Source organism: Myodes glareolus, chromosome 17 (genome assembly GCF_982192425.1).
Source record: "Myodes glareolus chromosome 17, mMyoGla1.1, whole genome shotgun sequence".
Classification (NCBI taxonomy): Eukaryota; Metazoa; Chordata; class Mammalia; order Rodentia; family Cricetidae; genus Myodes; species Myodes glareolus.
This window is the reverse complement of record NC_142042.1, coordinates 19,744,702-19,762,226: the sequence shown is the minus strand read 5'-3', so window position 1 is coordinate 19,762,226 and position 17,525 is coordinate 19,744,702. Positions and strand designations below refer to the sequence as shown.

Sequence of the window (17,525 nt, the reverse complement as noted above, 5' to 3'; positions counted from 1 at the left end):
TATTACACAGGACAAGGAACAGACTGTATATACTATCACAGTGAACTCCGGTTCCATCAGACTACAGCCTTATTATTGTGACATTTACTACCCTGACTTCAAGGTTCTTGAGAACACATAGGAAATAAATGACTGTGTGTGCACGGAAACCACAGCAGAACCAGGCGAGAGATCCCTGAGTGTCTTCTACTTTGTCATTACAAAGTGAAACTCCAGGACGAAAGAGTCACAATAGGAAATAACTCCCATGTTTGGAGGAAAAAATTATTCAAGAATAATTAAGATGAATAATATCACAAGACTTTTGGAAGCTTTAAGTTCTTCAGCACACACAAAAGAGCAGGAATGCAAACCCCGATACACAGCTCATCTTCCTAACTATTGATGAAATCATTTCTACTTAAATGAATAATTTTTGAGAGCTGAGATCACAACCTATGATGCCGAATAAAAACCACACACACACACACACACACTCACACACACACTCAAACATGCATACACACACACAAACACGATGCAAAATTACAAATATGAAGAACTATTATTTTGTAAATGAAGCTAATACCTTAAGATACAGAGATTAAGAACAGAGCAGAGCACACGTAAGTTCATATGCATCGTCAGGGATTGGAAAGTGGAAGCTAAATTTGACTGTAAGATGTCCTGGACAGCATCACACACAATAAAGAGCAATGAACAAGAATAACAAGGGTAATGCTGCACAGCAATCACAGCTGATAACTAGAGTTTCTTTCTGATCTGCAATAAATATGTATATACTTTCACTCTATCTGCTTCATAGATACAAGTCACATTTTATAGCACTCTCTGTTATGTGTTTTAAAAGGTCAAACATTTAGTAAAAATACAACTCACTTGAGGAACGGACTCAACAGGGAAAACATGGCAAAATTATCCCAGCTGTAGAAATATAACTAAATTTGTAGGGGGTATAAATTTGAATAAGTATTTGGTTTTCTGTTTCAGAAAATAACCATCTATGGAAAAACTGAGGTATGCCTAGTTAATTTTAATATACTGAAAGTCTCTGGTTTTGTCTGTTGAGGTAAGTGCTGGCTGTATAGACCAGTTTGACCTTGAACTCATGAACCTCCTGCCTCTGTCACCACACCCAGCTTTAAACTCAGAGGATTCCTGCGTCTGTGAGACAAGAAGTAGAAACTGCGGTTGCTTGCAATAACTCGGCACACAGATGCTGGCTTACTCTGTCTAGAGCCATGTTCCAGGAGGTGGTAAGGATGGCAATGATGTAACAAACTGGAATGGAGCCAATGCAAATGCAGTGGGCCAATCTAGCTTTTGAGATGATGGTTTTTATGAATGGTTTTATTGAATGGCGATTAATTAAACTTTATTTGGACAGACTTAGAAATTAAAAACTTTTCCTAAGTATTTTCATTTTAGACCATACTTCGTAAGGCCTAATTTAAAGATGTGTAAATGGATTTTTGCTAAACTTAAAGGTCTCAGTTTTAGTAATGTATTTTACTTAGGAAATACCTCCTGTGAAAACAGGGTAATTTACTTCCTATAATGTTAAGAATATGATGACCCAACTTTCTATCAGTTCTGCAATATAAGCAGAGCCAAAGATTACTGGTCCATCTAGAAAAGTCAGTTCTAACAACAAATTGAAACTAATCTGAAAATCATAATTATTTAAAACAATGACAGACGTATTCCCACGGTCTCAACACTTACGGCTGTCGTAGCATATGTTTCCTAGCGCCCTGCCCGTCTGGAGCAGCACATCCTGGTCTTGGCTGTTTAACAGCTGCACCAGAGGTGAGATCAATCCCGCATCTACACATGGAATTCGCATAAATTCTGAAAAAGGAGAGACACACTTAATTAGACTGTGAAAGATACGTATTTTACATACATCATCTCCCATAATAAAATAAACACGTACTATTGAAATAGTCAAAGCAAACTATTTGAAGAGCACATTTCTGCTCAAAAGCCCGTTACAACACCATTATACACCTGATGAGAGAAACAAGTAAGTGCACAAAAATAAATAGTACTGTATTATCCATTGTTGGCAGTCTCCGCCACAAACCAATAATATCTTTAATTAACTTTTATCACAGCTAAAGCTGTCACTGTCTTCGGAGAATGACTGTTGTGTTTAGAAACAGTACATGGTGGTGTGCGTGTTCTTCCAGAGAACATGATAATGGAAGGACAGATACGCTATAAACCAAGCTATCAAACAGTTCAATTATTACTATAGGTGCTCTGAAAGTTTAAAGTTAAAAACAAATGTTTCAATGAATCATTTTAAAAGGTTTGTAATTGTTAAGGCCTAGAGGAATCCTGAATGCCTCATCTCCATTCTTATTCTTTACTAACACCCATTTTACGGGTCACTCATCTCTGCTCTTTTTACATGCACACATTTACAGGTCTAGCCAGCAAAAATTGTGCTTTCTTGTCATTCAAATCTGTTTTTCCTTTATCTTTATAGCTTACTGTTCTCTGTTTACTGACTCTCAGTGACACCATTACAGTAAAGAAAGGCAGCTGATGAAAATTCTCCAAAAGCCTGCATGCGTGTTACCCTTTCAGACTTCACTCACTATCAGAATGTGCTGGTGAACAAAGAGCTGTTTCTTCATGGTAAAACATCTTACAAATGACCAACGTTTCACCCCCACTTTCAAGAGGGTCCACTCCACAGTTTGTTTTTGTTCCAAAGAGCCCATGTGTATCCTCATAAACAATCTTTCTCTTTTTCTTAATTGAAAAATTCTCAAAACATTACCCTTTTAGACAGAGGCAGACCCTCCGCCTGAAGGGTTTCATGCCTACTGCATCTCTTCCTGCAATTTAAACTCCCACGGTTGAGATTACTGTTCTACTTCAAAAGCTAACCTCTAAATTTTTCATCAACAGTTTTAATAATGCAGAATATCCTAAGAAAAAGGAATTATGTTATAGACACCCAAGAACTAGGGAGACATCATCCACTTTTTCATGGGCTTTCTTTCGCATTAATGCTTATTTCAGAAATATCTATAGATTTCAACTGTTAAATTAATACACAATCAAATAAAGACAGGTGTCCCCTTCTTTTTCACCAAGCTATACCTAGCTTACAGCAGCTGAGATAATTTCATTGAATACTGTTTAAATATGAAACTGAAAATAGTAAACTACGAATTCTTATTTCAAAATGGTACCTGTCATTATACTGCAGTTCTGTTAACGCCTTCAAAAACGCAGGCATCAAGGAACTATGATTTCCTTTGCTCTTGTATGGTAACTGTATATCTGATACCAATTTCTCAAAACTTGAACTCTATAATCAATATGTATTTGTAAAATGAGGAAAAATAAGCAGTTCCAGAAAACTGTTAAATGTTCTGGGTGCTTTTATTAGGAGGCACACAGCTAGAACAATGCTGCTATAGATGCCAATTTTCAGTTACGATGAAGACAACTTGCCAGCCTCTGAAGAAAGTAAACTCCTAAAAATCTTTTTTGATTGAAGATGGGTAGCACTCCTTAACTAATTTAAAATAACCAACCTGTCTCTCCTTCCTTCCTTCCTTCTCTCCCTCCGTGTGATTGTGTGCACGTGCGCACATGGATGCATGCACATGTGCAAATATATAACTCCAGAACATGCCAAGAATATTTTCAATACTGTTGTATATTATATTGGGGAGGCCTCAGAAGGGCTGGGATGACCATCTAGGTTCAAAGAGGTCCCCACCATACATGAAGCTATGTTCACACCACATGACCCTGTACCTAAATGTGCCAGGTTGGACTCTAAAGCACATTCAGCCTCTACAGCAGTAGTAGTGAAGACCCTACTGTGACAGATCTGCTAAACAGAGCAAAGTGATGAAATAAGACACGGTCGGGCTCTTGTCAGTTTGAACTCCGGAAATCGGAGGTGACGGAGCATAGTATGGGGAAGGAACAAGGACAGTATGACTGAGGACAAGTTGGTCTCACAGAACCTGGATTTCACTGGTTATGGCTAGTCTAGTTAGCCAGGTTGCTCTGGGAATTCTAGCTCTGCCCCTGGAGTGCTGGGAGTATGGCAACTAACACATTAGCCCAGTTTTCAGATGGGTTCTAGGGGCCTGAACTCTGCTGCTCACACTTGTGCAGCCTACACTTCACATGGTGAGCAATCTACCCAGACACAAGTCCAACTCTAAAGGAAGGAAATACTCATAGATTACCTGCCTTGCTTATTTCTCTATAGCCTCAAATCAGCTTTAAGTCTATCATATACTGGAATAATTTATTTAAAAGGTCTAAATGTCTAGTACTATAATTATAACTATACTCCACATCAAGCTTGAACGTCTCATTGAATTTTGAACATAGTTGAGTCTATCAATATTCATTCTTTTATATGCAAATAAAATTTAAGCACATTTTATGCTGAATCTGAACCTGGGTTATATGCTAATATTTCTTCCTCGTAGTTACATAATCTGCATAGCCATGAAAAATCACCTCTAACCTCATTTTTCTATGGTTCATATGATAATCTTTTCTCATTGTCAAGTTCCTATTAAGAAATATAAACTCAGTGAAGATGCTGCTGTGTTCTAAAGCAATGTTAAAAAAGACTTTCAGTAAAAGTCTACTCCATTTTCTCAGCCACTCATTTAAAAAGAACAATGAGGTTAACTGAGCAATAAACATCCAACTATGCCCATTACTTTTACTAGTAGAGTATACGCCTTTCGCTAGCCTGACTGAGAGTGCGAAGGCTCAGCACTCTGCTCTGTCTTTCAGACTCAGCCAGCAGCCTCCGTGGCACCTTAGAGGAAACCTCTGCTAGCAGAACTACCATGCGTATACAGAATGCATGCTATAAGAAAAAAGAGGGCTTACGATCAAAATGAAGCCTGTCTTCTGAATTCTCAAAATCTACACTGGGACTCTGATGAGATTAAAAATAAATTACTTATCTTAAAAACCCAAGCTGCTTTGTATAAAAAGAGGTTGCTTTAAGTTAACAAACAGCATCTTGGGAGGCTCCATTTTCAAGTCAGGTCAGTATCTTAGATGATGGCGTAAAAATCCTAGAGAACCAGTTTTCGGTAAACAGTCAAATATGATTGACCAATACAGATGCTCACTGACACCTGAAAGGCATTCTGATGAGCTTTAAATAAGGGAAGTGTTTAGTGCCAGTTCCATTTTGGTAATTTACATAAATGTACATTGTTTTACCAGCCCAAACAATAGTTCTTTGCAAAATCAATTAGCATGGTAATTACTCAAATGAAATCAGAAATTTTTAAATTTTCTGTGAAAAATATTGATCTAAAAAAAACCATATTAGAATAAAAGGCATAATACCAAATTCTGTCCAACTGAAACATACTAAATATTATTATAACTATGAGCGTCTCCCTTATGCTTAAAGGTTGCTTTACTTATTTGCTTGGTGTTTGCCAAAACTGATTCAATTAAAATTATGTAAAAACACTCCTGAAATATTTCTTCCAAGGGATCTGTCATTGGCTATATATAACACACAATTCGATGAATTGAGTATTATATAATTTATATTATCATTTTTCTTCCCCAAAGGGCTTTCAGTAGAGAACTGAAAACATAATTGTTTTCTATGATAGCAAGAGTGGAAAACAGAATATCTGTTTTCCATACATCGCAACTGTACTGTTGCTATCAACTGTCAGCTGAAAACACGCAGAACTGAAGGGCGGGGGGAGAAAAGCAGCAGGCTCTGTGGGTACAACAGCAACCAACACAGAGCAGAAAACCCAGCTCCCTGCGATGAGATGGACAAGCAAGTGACACAAATCTCTCAGACCTAATCTATGAAAGGATAGGAAACAATGGAGACAAACAGTAGCTTCCCTTTACTCTACTCTGAATAGTGCACACAAATAAGAAAATAACCGCGGGAGTCGTCTACAACAGTAACATAAAGTCAAAGGAAGAGGAAGTAGGAAAAGTCTACTCTATGAAATCAAAACATAATAAAACATACTGACAAGTTAAGGTGTAAAACTGAAGACGTTCCGAGCGGAAAATTCTGGATGAAAACCTCACCGTTTTTGGCTACTTCTGCTATGATGTTGGCTGCTTTGGCTGTGCAGGAAGACTGTGGCGTCAACAGATTTGCAAATAACTCAAGTATTCCACTTCCTTGTATTTTTTCACTTGTTTCTGTGTCTGAAAGAAAGAAAGGGGGGGCTTCCATGAAATTCTGTAATGCAAACATGAACTATTTAAACAAAAATAATTACTCAAGAACTCTCCTTATCTACAATAAAAGCTGGTTTGCTATACCTCGAACCATTTACATTAATGGCCTTTGCTATATACGCTGTTTGTACCCTACTTCCATCTTCAGAACACACTACAGCACCATTTTGTCTACCTCTAGTCAGACTACAATGGGAGCTTTCTTACTCTGTCTTAGTTTGAGTGTTAGTTTTATCAGTTTGGAACAGGACTGCTTTTTTCTACATCCTTTGCAAATTCTTAGAGCTATACTAATACAATTTTATGTATTTTTTTATGTTATATAAAGGTATAGTAACTTGAAAATAGCAATTATGAGTAAAACCTATACCTCATATAATTTTTATGTACTGAACAATTGCTAAGATTACATAGTTCCATATGATGACCACATTTTTAATATAATTCATTAGAATCACTATTAATATAAAGAAATAGGAAATAATCTCCATGACTCCATGATATCCAAAACTTGGCTAGGTGATACAGAGATTCAAACGCTCCTGACTGCTTTCCCTAAAGACCCCTACATGAAAAACAACCCAAAATTGTGACCATGGAAGAGCTGTCCCCATTATCAATCTGTCTTATGGCAACCTGGGAGGGGGAGAAATACTCCCCTGCCCCCGCCTATCAGCGCTGGAAGCAGTGAGAGAACTGGCCCTGTGGTCCTAAGAGTGGGAGAGCCATCCCTGACCCCCACCAGCTGCAACGCTCGGGAGAGCAGGCACTGCACCTCTGCAGGGCAGCAGGATAAGGCCAACCTTGTTAGCAGGTGTGGGGGATCAGCCCTGAAACTGTGACCATGGGAGAACTATCTTCATTTCCCATCCTGTGGATCAACCCTACAGCCAGGCCCAGACCCAGGGTTATGACATGCCTTGTCCCAAGACCCACCCCATGTATGATCTGCTGGAGCATGCGAAGGAACCTGACCCGCAGACCCAAAGCTGCAGGATCTCTACAACTCCGGGCAGCAGCGGGATGACCATGAAGATTGGGGGCCCAGTAGGGGCCTCGAACCAGACCAATGACTCTTTGCGATGACACCTGCAAGCAGAGATGCATGGACAAGGGGGCGCGGGGCGTGGCTCGTTGGGTGGCACTGCAGCTTCCGTGACAAGACTTTTTAATTTTATTCCTATTTTTTTTCCATTTTATTTTCTTCCTTCTTTTTCTTGAATTCTGTTTTGTTTTGTTTGTAGGGGGCGGGGACAGATTCAAAGGCACAGGGAATGAATGGGATCAAAATACAATATGAGAAAGACACATAGAATAAAAAAAAAGAATTAAAGAAACATTAGAAAAACAAAAGCAAACACAAGCTCCTTTATGTACCAATCATTGAAATAATCTATTAAACCAAAAGGCAATAGGGTTATCTAGAGGACAGAAATAAAGAAACTACCCTAAATATTATATTTGATTATAGGCAATGAGAAATGATTAAAATTGCCAAATAAAGTTTGACTATGTTTTTTTTCCTGTAGATCTTTGAACACATAAGTAATGGAAAATACCAAGAATTTCATAGAAGACAAGGGACATGAAAACTGGAGCAGGAAAATCATTCCTACTCAACTAGCTAATGAAGGTACACAAAAGTATATTTCTTTATCGCTAACACTTAACAGTAGTGGGGTTTTTTTTTGGCCTTCAAGACACTTTTACATTTACTAGTTTGTGTGTGTGTGTGCATATGCACACTCTCGCATCAGTGTGTTTGTGGAGGTCAGAGGTGAACTTACTGGAGGTCAGTCCTCTTTCCCCCTGGAGAGTTCCAGGGACTGAGGCTAGGTCATCAAGCTTGGTGGCAAGCACCTTGACCCACTGAGCCACCTTACCAGTCCCTAGATAGTGTTTTTCAAACTGCAGGTTCCAATCTATCAGGGAACTCTAAAACTTTATTCTGGACAGAGAAATAAGGATTATAACCTACAACAACAAAAGAATTAAAAGTGCACATTAATCTATAAGGTATTTTATGTTTTGGGTTAAATTATGTATGTGTTAATATGACTGTACATATGCACATGTTCGTGTGTGTGTGAGTATGTGCATGCGCACACATGTACACATACACACTACACACATTCTGCTTTTGCTACATGAGACCCAAACTCAGAGCTTTTCACATGCAAAGACTCTACTATAAAGCTACACCTTATAATAATAAATCAAATATTACTTTTAATCAATTAGAAACTGCTATTTCATGTGTTCCTCGTGTACTCAGGATTCTGAGTTAAAGGAGCACAGTTCTTCCAGTATATGCTTTCATTTTGCATCTCCAACAAAAGTGTAAGTTTTAAGGTACCACTAGGAAACCTGACACCTAAATCTATTACGTGTATGTGCAGACAGAAAGACAGACAGACAGACAGACACACACACACCCCTCCACCAAGCCAGAGAGAGGTGAAGTGCTTTACCATGTTACAATGCTCTGCCTTCTGACAACTGCTAGGGGATCTAGAGCTGAGAACACAGGGTCAGGCAGCCCCGGGGGCCTAGCCCACCATCTGTTCAAGCTGGGTTGACAGCAGGAATCTGGCCTCAGACAGCATCCAGACTGGATGTGAGGCCCAGGCACGTGTGCATGGAGGCAAATGTTAACTGCATGTTATCCATGCATGGTTCATTTTAGCTCTAATGTAGAGATTATGTGAGTACCAGAGCTGAGTGTCAGGGCATGGGAAAGACACGATTAAACAGTGCAAGCCTCTCGCCGTGACACAACTCCCCACAACCACGACCCAAGTAAGTGGCAGAATAGATGGATGAGAAAAGAAATCAAGAATTTGGAAATAGTATGCACACTATTATCCTTATGTAACCAAGTACTATGTAGAGTGGATTCTCTCTCTCATGGAAAAAAGTATGAAGAAGTAATAGAACAAAAAACCCACTTATTTAATTATTGAAATGGGTTTTACAAAATGATTACGCTATGAGACTCACTCTATAAAACTACAGCAGATAACTTGACAGTCTTATTATTTCCATCCTAGGGGTAACATAAGCTATGGTCAAAGCTGTAGTTGGAAATCATCACTAGAATAAGCAGGGGTCTGTTAGTTCTGACTCTTTAAAATTATCACTAATTAGGTAAAAAAATGACTGCCGAGGATTGCCAGCTATAGGGTAAAGTGACGAAAGGCATGTATCTGTAAGCAAACACCATGAGAAACTGTGCTAACAACCGTGGGAAAGCAGAGTCCATAACTATGCTGTCTAGCTCAAAGGGGAGAGGAATTACTGAAGAAATGGTCCATGAGTAAAGTGGATTTCCTCATTCCGGACTTACAGAGACTGGATATATTAACAGCAAAGAAGCGTTTCCCAATAAAGATCCATCTGCACTCTACCGTCGGATACTCTGGAGGATAATAGTAAACAAAGCTACAGAAATCTGCCATCTGCAAGACTCCTTAAAGTTCTCAGTTTAGCAATATTTATAGTGAGCTTAACGAGATTATATTCTGCTTCTCAAGAAACTTCCTAACAAGGGATCTAAAAGTGAGTAATTCAAGAACTGAAGGAAATAGTATCACATATTATGATAAGTCAGTGACAAGATGATATTTACTCCGGTTTCCAGGGAAACAAAAAAAATCATATGGAACACAGAAAACTTTGTTTTTTAAGGTAAATCACTAAACATTGATATTACTATACTTTTGGAAAAAGTTAAAAAAGGGATAAATGTTCTTATCACCTAAGATGTCAACAAGGATGCTATACATAAGGGGTGGTGTCTGGGTCCTCAGCCATGGTGTGGTTTAGGAGGGACAGAGGCAAGCGGGGTTGGGGAGGGGGTGGGTGTAGTGGTATTTTATTTGTATTTTAAGCTTGCCTGAAGATCAGAGTGCAGAGATAAGCCACTAGAAGCCAAGGAATAGTGGCACACAACTTTAATCCCAAGAATTGGGAGACAGAGGCAGAGGGATGTCTATGAGTTCAAGGCCACTCTGGGTTACCAAAATTGAATTGCCTAAAAGAGAAACAGAGCCCACCTTTGGATAAGCGCAGCATCTGGGATTCCACACCTTTAATCCCAGCACTAGGGAGGTGCAGACTGGAGTGATGTGGCTGGGCAGAGAGAGGAATAAGGACAAAGGAAGCAGAAGTTCACAGCAGTCTGAGGTTTGCTGGAAACAAATGCAGTCTGGAGAAGCAGTCTGAGGACAGGATTGCCCCTTCACTCAGAACACTGGTAGAGGTAAAAGAACTCTCTAGCAACTGACACTCTGCTTCTCTGATCTTCAGCATTAACCCTTAAATCTGAGTCTGGGTTTTAGTATTAATACCAATTAGAATTCGTGCAACAATGGCTGGCCCAGTCTGAGAGCAGAGCTGGGAGGAGGGTCCTTGATCTGTTGCACCCATGGTAACCTCAACCCTCAACCCCCATCCATGTTGGTCATTCCCAGGAGCTTGAGTCCTTGAGGGACCTGCTTGGTTCTGGTCCCACAGACTAAGTGTCTCAGAGTAAGGGACCTTTACTGCTACGCCATTTAGTGCGTTGGTAAAATCTCAGATAACGCTGCAGCTTTATGCCATTGGTGAATTCACTGTGGCATGGGCAGGTGCAGCTTCCTGTAAGCCTGACAAGGCTGAGCCAAGAATGGAGACTATGCAGGTTTCCATAGAATTCACGCTTCCACAGAAAGATTGAGAGGATGGAAGAAAAACTGGTAGAGCAGTTAGAACCTGCAGGATGTCTTTGGAGTGAGCTCCATCAAAGCTTTTCACTGACCTGTGTTCCTAAACTACAAACTGTGAATTATACGAGCCAAACAGTTGTTTTTCTCAGTAGACAAAAAATTAAGAAGAGGAAAATTTGGATATTCACATGTATAAGAATCAGTATCTTTCACCTGCCACAAAAATCCAACTGGAACTGGATCAAAGACCTTAATGAGAAACCTAAAACCACTGGAGTTGGGAAAGTAGGGGAAACACTTCAACATACTGGCCAAGGCAAGAAGTTTCTCAATAGGCCTCTGGTCTCCCAGAAAACAATGTCATCAGTCAATGATAGGACCTCATGAAATTAAAAAGCTTCCATACAAAAAGGGGGGAAAAATCAAGTTAAATAACAGTATAAAGAATGAGAGAAAATTTTGCTCACCGCACACACAACAGATTGTTAATATGTAAAATATACAAGAACTTACAAAACTAACCAAAAAATGGAACAGCCAAATCAATACATGAACTAATGAAATGAACAATGGTTTTCTATTTGTTTGTTTGTTTGAGACAGGGTTTCTCTGTAGCTTTGGAGCCTGTCCTGGAACTAGCTCTTGTAGACCGGGCTGGCCTCGAACTCACAAAGATCTGCCTGCCTCTGCCTCTGCCTCCCGAGTGCTGGGATTAAAGGCACGTGCCACCACCGCTCGGCGAACAACGGTTTTCAAAAGACAAAATAAAAAAACACTCAATAACCACTCAGTAGATTAAATATTTGCTGCTAGGCACTGAGACTGGATTCAGGTCTCCAGAACACTCAAGCAGGGCAGGGATGGAAACCTGTAGCTGGAGGTTTCTCATCCCGCCTGGTCCCAAAGCCTCTCTTAAAATAGCCATTCAGAGGCTTAATATTAACTACATACCGTTTGGCCTATTAGTAACTTATTATTATTAACAGGCTTATTATTAACTAGCTCTTACAACTTAAATTAACCAATTTCTATTTGTTTCTCTGGCAGCTGTTTGCATCTCCCTTGACTCCACCTTCTTTCTCCCTGCATTGTTTGTCTTTCCCACCTAGCAATATTCTGCCCTGCCATAGGCTAAAGCACTTCTTTATTAACCAATGGTAATAAAACATATTCACAGCATAAAAAAGGACATCCCACCTCAGCAACCAGGATAGGTGAGCTCAGGATCATCAAGGTCTGCCTTAATATAAAGTGATGGCAATCAAGAGAAAACACCCAGTGTCCGCCTCCAGCCTCCACATGCAAGTATAACGTATGTGTGTGTGTGTGTGCGCGCGCGCGCACACACACACACACACACACACAAAAGAGAAAAGCAGAGACAATGGGCAATAAATACATGAAAAAAGTCCAATCTACCTACTATCAGAGAACTACAAAACTACACTAACTCTGCCTCAGCCCAGTCAGAAAGGCATATGTTATTTAAGGAGACAACAAAAAAAGATGCTGGAATGAAGTCAGGATCTCCATTTCGGACTGAAGTAAAGGCTTGCCACTTTGCTTTCACATCATTAGGTTGAATCCCAACTTCTCTGAGCTTTTATTTATTGTGCTTCATACAATGACAAACCTGCTACCATTAAACTAAACAGAGAAACCTACTTCAGACCACCATACTACACATAGGAGCATATGGCATTCTGGAGCTTTGATTTAGCTTTTCAGAATACTTTTTAATTGTGCCACCATAGTTTTTCCAAGATTGTTAGGAAGAACCTAGATATTTCCAAACTCAGTCATCTCTTCTTTACTTTTCGCCCAATTCTGCTCTAGACAGACCTCTAAGTACTCCCAGGAAGACGTCCTCAACTCTGCTTTCTCCACTTATTAACCCAAGACATATTGGATGGAAATTGAGTTGCTTTTTTATAACTTAAAAGCACCCGGAATAGGCTGGCAAGATGGTGCAATGGGCAAAGACACTTGTTGCCACACCTGAGACCTGAGTTCCATCCGCACGTACAATACAGTGAGTCAAAAGAGAACCCCTAAAAGTTGCCCTCTGACCTCTACATGTGTGCCACGGTGCACACGTATCTGAACACAAAATAAATAAATGTAGTTTTTTTAAAAGCTCAAGAGAGTTTGTCTCCTGGCTTTTCTCATAAGCAGCTAGGACACTGTGCTTGCTGCATTCTCAGCACTGGTATTCTATCACCCTGAAGCTCATCTCTTCCTTCTGCTTTCTGCTACCAAGCAGCATCATTCTGAAAGGTCTACACAAACTCTGGATCACACAAATGGTTTAAAACATGTCTTCACAATTTCTGACTTTATAGTACAATTCTGACGGCTGTTTTGATGACCTGTCATGAAATCACACCCAGGACCTCACTAGAGGACATCTTTCTCTTCTTTGTGGCCATCATCCAATCTACCCCCAAACTGCCACCAGGTTCTACTCATTTTTACTTCCACGTTTTAGCATTTGTCTAGGACATTTTTACAATGGTCAGCATGGTTCAAAGTCCTTTCATAATTTGATCTCCTAGACAACTCCCAGCTTCCATTTCCTGGCCACCTTGTATGGACCCTTTTGCTGGCCACGCCATCTTCTAAGTTTCTTACTGGACCAGGTTTTCCCACTGTGATTTTCTGTATCCTTCCTTCCATTGTTTGAGATATTCTTTTCATTTACGTGAAGTAAACTATATTTTAAATTCATTTTTCCTTCTCCCTGTTTATTCCCAATGTAATTGTTTTTCAGATGTCCGACACGGGAGCAGGAAAAAAATATTTTTACTAAGTCCCTCTTACAGTGAAAATGTAAGATAGAGAATATAAGCCACCATCAGAATGTTAGATATAATTTTAAAAATTACTTAATGTGATTCACACTACCTTGGAGGTTTACATATGACATAAAGAGGGAACCTATCAGAATGTCATAAAAATCACAGACAATTCCTGTGTAAGCCAATCTCTGAGCTGAGGGGCGTGTGTCGAGATGTGTGCAAGTATGCTTGTTCATGAGGACATTTCGGGAAGCCAGTGGCTGACATCAGAATGTTTTCCTCCATTGCTTCACCACCTAATTATCTAAAACAAGGTTTGCGTTCATTGTTATTGTATGTGTGCATGCACTGCCATACCACACATGAGGAGAAGAGAGAGCAACTCTGAGGGAGCTGATTCCCGCCCTCTACCAGGTGGGTTCTGGGAACTGAACTTGTGTCATTAGACTTAGGTGCAAGCTCCTTTCCCACTGAGCTACCCTGTCATACTTCCACATTAGTTTTAGAGACAGGGTCTCTCACTACAATACCTAGCTTTTTACGCGGCTGTCGGCAGCCTGCTCTCAGGTCCTCATGTACATGCAGCAGGTCCTTTACCCACTTAGCCAGCTGGTCAGCCACCAGGTGAGTCTGTAAGGATGACAGCACATATTCTAAGTAGAAAAGAAGGAAGATCTACTCTGCAGGGAATATGTAAAAAACTGAAATGGGCAATTCATCATTTGACTGGATTGAGACGTGTCTATGAGACTAGAGAAGCACATCTCTCTGTGTATTTGGGAGGACATTTCCAGAGAGGACCTGAACTGACCATTCAGGGGTGGTTCCATCTGACAAGGTAGAGGCTTAAATAGGACAAGGGGTGGGGGCCTGCAGAGGCAATCGCTCTGCCCCTTGACTTCCACCAGGTGAGCTGCTTCCTGCCACACATTCCTGCCACTGTGTTTACTCTTACCGTGGATCCAGAACTCAACACCTAGCTAGGTACAGACACATCTGCCACTGTAAGCCAAAATGTTCCCTTCCTCCCATAAGGCAGGAATGCTGTCAAAGCGACACAAAGACTGATTAAAACACAGCGAGAGCCCCTAATCTGAATGGCAGCATTCCGTACCAGGTGATTTCTTCCCCAGCAGCTGGCCAGGGCTAGGACCGACTGTATCAAAGTGGTAAAAGGCAAAGCTGGCACTGTCCAAGATAGGAAGGAAAATGAAGCGGAATGTAAGAGCAGTTTACCCACACAGTACCTGACACAGCTAACATGTCATTCCTTCTGTAATAATGACTCTTAAATTTATGAATTTTAAAATTCTTAAAATCGTGAGTTGAATCCAACTCTTTGTATAGTGTTTTGCAATCAGTGCCATTAGCAATACAGGCAGCTTGCGCCTTTCATCTCAACACAAGGGAGGCAGAGGAAGGCAGATTTCTGTGAGTTTAGGGTTAGCATGGTCTATTTAGTGAGTTACAGGTCAGCCAGAGCTACGTAATAAATACCCTATCTCAAAAGCAAAACTACAAAAATCCAAACAAGGGTGGGGAGTACACCTCAGTTGGCAGAGGGCTTGTCTAGCATGCAGGAGGCCCTGGGTTTGATCCCCAGCACTGCAGAAACAGGGCATGGTAGCAACATGCTCATAATCCCATCCCTGAGAAGTGGAGGCACAGGAACGGAAAGCTCAGGTCATCTTTGGCTACAGAACATGTTCTAGGCCAGCCTGGAACACGTGAGACCTTGTCTAAAAAACAAAACAAATGAAATCAATTATCTTGAGTTGTGACACACAACTGTAATCTCAGCAAACTAGAGGCTAAGGCGGGAAGGTAGAGAATCTAAGTCCAGCCTGGGCTAGACAGCAGAGTAACAGTCAGCAAAGGCTATATACTGAGAACTGTTTCAATAAACAATGAATAAATATTACTTATCTATTGAGACTACCAATTTCTCTAAGGTAATCATCAACTATTGTATTGTGGTACACAATTAGTGGTATATAAAAAGAACTGTATCCATGCCCTTGAGTATTTACAATTAAAGAAATGAAAAATGAACACAAAAAATAATGAAAACATACTGACATATACTTGAATAGAGTAATATATAAATTGTTACAGGAGGGAGTAATAAAAATCAAGTAAATGAGCTCTCTTTATTGATGTCACTATAATTATGTAATTATTTCTCACTGAACTCATAAAGAAATTATCATACTTTAGAAATTCTCTAATCAATTTTTTTTCCCTCCGTGCCTAGGGCCTTGCATATACTAGCAAGCTCATTAAGGATTCTGAAGTCAAGAACAGAAGTTTCACTGAATTACTAGTCATTAGCTCACACAGGCTCTAACTTTTTTAGATTGCCTTACAGTGATCGGGTCTTAGATCATATTTTTCAAGTGCAAACATATGCAAAAATATTCTTAAAGCCTCCAGAAATCACTGTAGAAAACTGCCTTGCTTTTATTCTCTCCTTCCCACATATACGCAGCACAAAGAAAAGATAATCACTCCATGAGTAAGTTATTATGAGTCAAAGGAAAATATTCTGTTTGCTCCTTTAGTATAATGGAAAGATATGGAACATTCAACTATGGGAAGAGAAAATTACAAGCATCTAAAATAAATTCACCTCAAAGAACACTGTGTGCTAAAATCTAGATGCTGAGTCCATATGTTCCCACTTAAAAAAAAAAATCACCCTGCCTTTTGGAACCTCATTTTGGGATTTAACAGTAAGTATTGAAAAGTAGGTCAGGATAATTCTCAGTAAAAATCAATTACAGATTGTTTTGTATATAAAGTTATCACTCTCATGGCATTCTTCCCTCGCAATTATTCTAAAACACATCAATTATACCACATAATCCATTTTCATATTTCAATAGAAATGCATATGCTGCTTGTAATAGTTAATCTTTTTTTTTGTCAATTTGGCTTACTGGCAGTTTCCAGGTATTTGGTCAAACATTATTCTGGATGTTTCCATGACGGTGCTCTTGGGTAACATTAACATTTAAATCGGTGTGTGTTGAGTAAAACCCATTTACCCTCTACAATGTAAGTATGCTCCATATTATCAGCTGAAGACACAAAGAGAGAAAACAACAATGGCCCTAGCAAGACAGATTTTTGTTAGCTGCTTTTCACACCCGGCCTGTAACATGAGCTCCTCCCTGGGTCTCTACCCCTGGCGCACTCTGCCAACTGAAATTTGCCAGCCTTTATAACGGCACACACCAATTCCTTCCCTTGTGAACTTAATATGCTCCTGGAAAAGAGAACACCTTTATTCTTCCAACACGTGTTTTCAAAGAAGAATGCAAGTGTATCACAGATAAACTGGGAACACACGCTGCCACCTTTCTTTTTATACCAATAACCTAGTATTCCAACAGAGGGAACTAGGGATGAGGTAGAGATTCCCCAACACAGAAGTCTGGCTAGGAAAAAAAATGAATATTTATACATTCACACAAGAGCTAGAAACAGGACAAATGAATAGAAACTGTAAGGAAGAGTAGGGGTCAATAAAAAATGTTTTAAAAGCAAGCCCAGTGGCACAGAATGATGAAAGTAGGATGACCTGAGATTCGAGGCCAGTCTCACTCCAAAGAAGAGACCCTGTTTCACAAACAACAGAAAAGGGGGTTTTAGTATTAGGGCTGTTAAAAACAAGTAGAATCCCTCATAAAAACAAAGGCTGGGGGTGGTAAGGGAGCTACAAGATGGCTCAGGTGAAGGTATTTGCTGCTGTCTTAGTTAGGGTTTCTATGGCTGCAATGAA

At 39.9% G+C, this 17,525-nt stretch overlaps 1 protein-coding gene across 4 annotated transcripts in view; it reads right to left on the bottom strand.

Annotated features, from left to right (window-relative positions):
* Rap1gds1 (Rap1 GTPase-GDP dissociation stimulator 1) overlaps window positions 1–17,525 on the bottom strand; it is a 131,545-nt gene that overhangs the window by 65,493 nt on the left and 48,527 nt on the right. For all 4 annotated transcript variants that reach the window (XM_085677637.2, XM_085677638.2, XM_085677639.2 and 1 more), the window contains exons 3-4: window positions 6,082–6,204; window positions 1,726–1,851 (exon numbers count right to left, since the gene is read on the bottom strand). In XM_085677637.2, coding sequence (XP_085533763.1) covers window positions 1,726–1,851; window positions 6,082–6,204 — 249 coding nt within the window. The remainder of the gene's footprint in view (window positions 1–1,725; window positions 1,852–6,081; window positions 6,205–17,525) is intronic.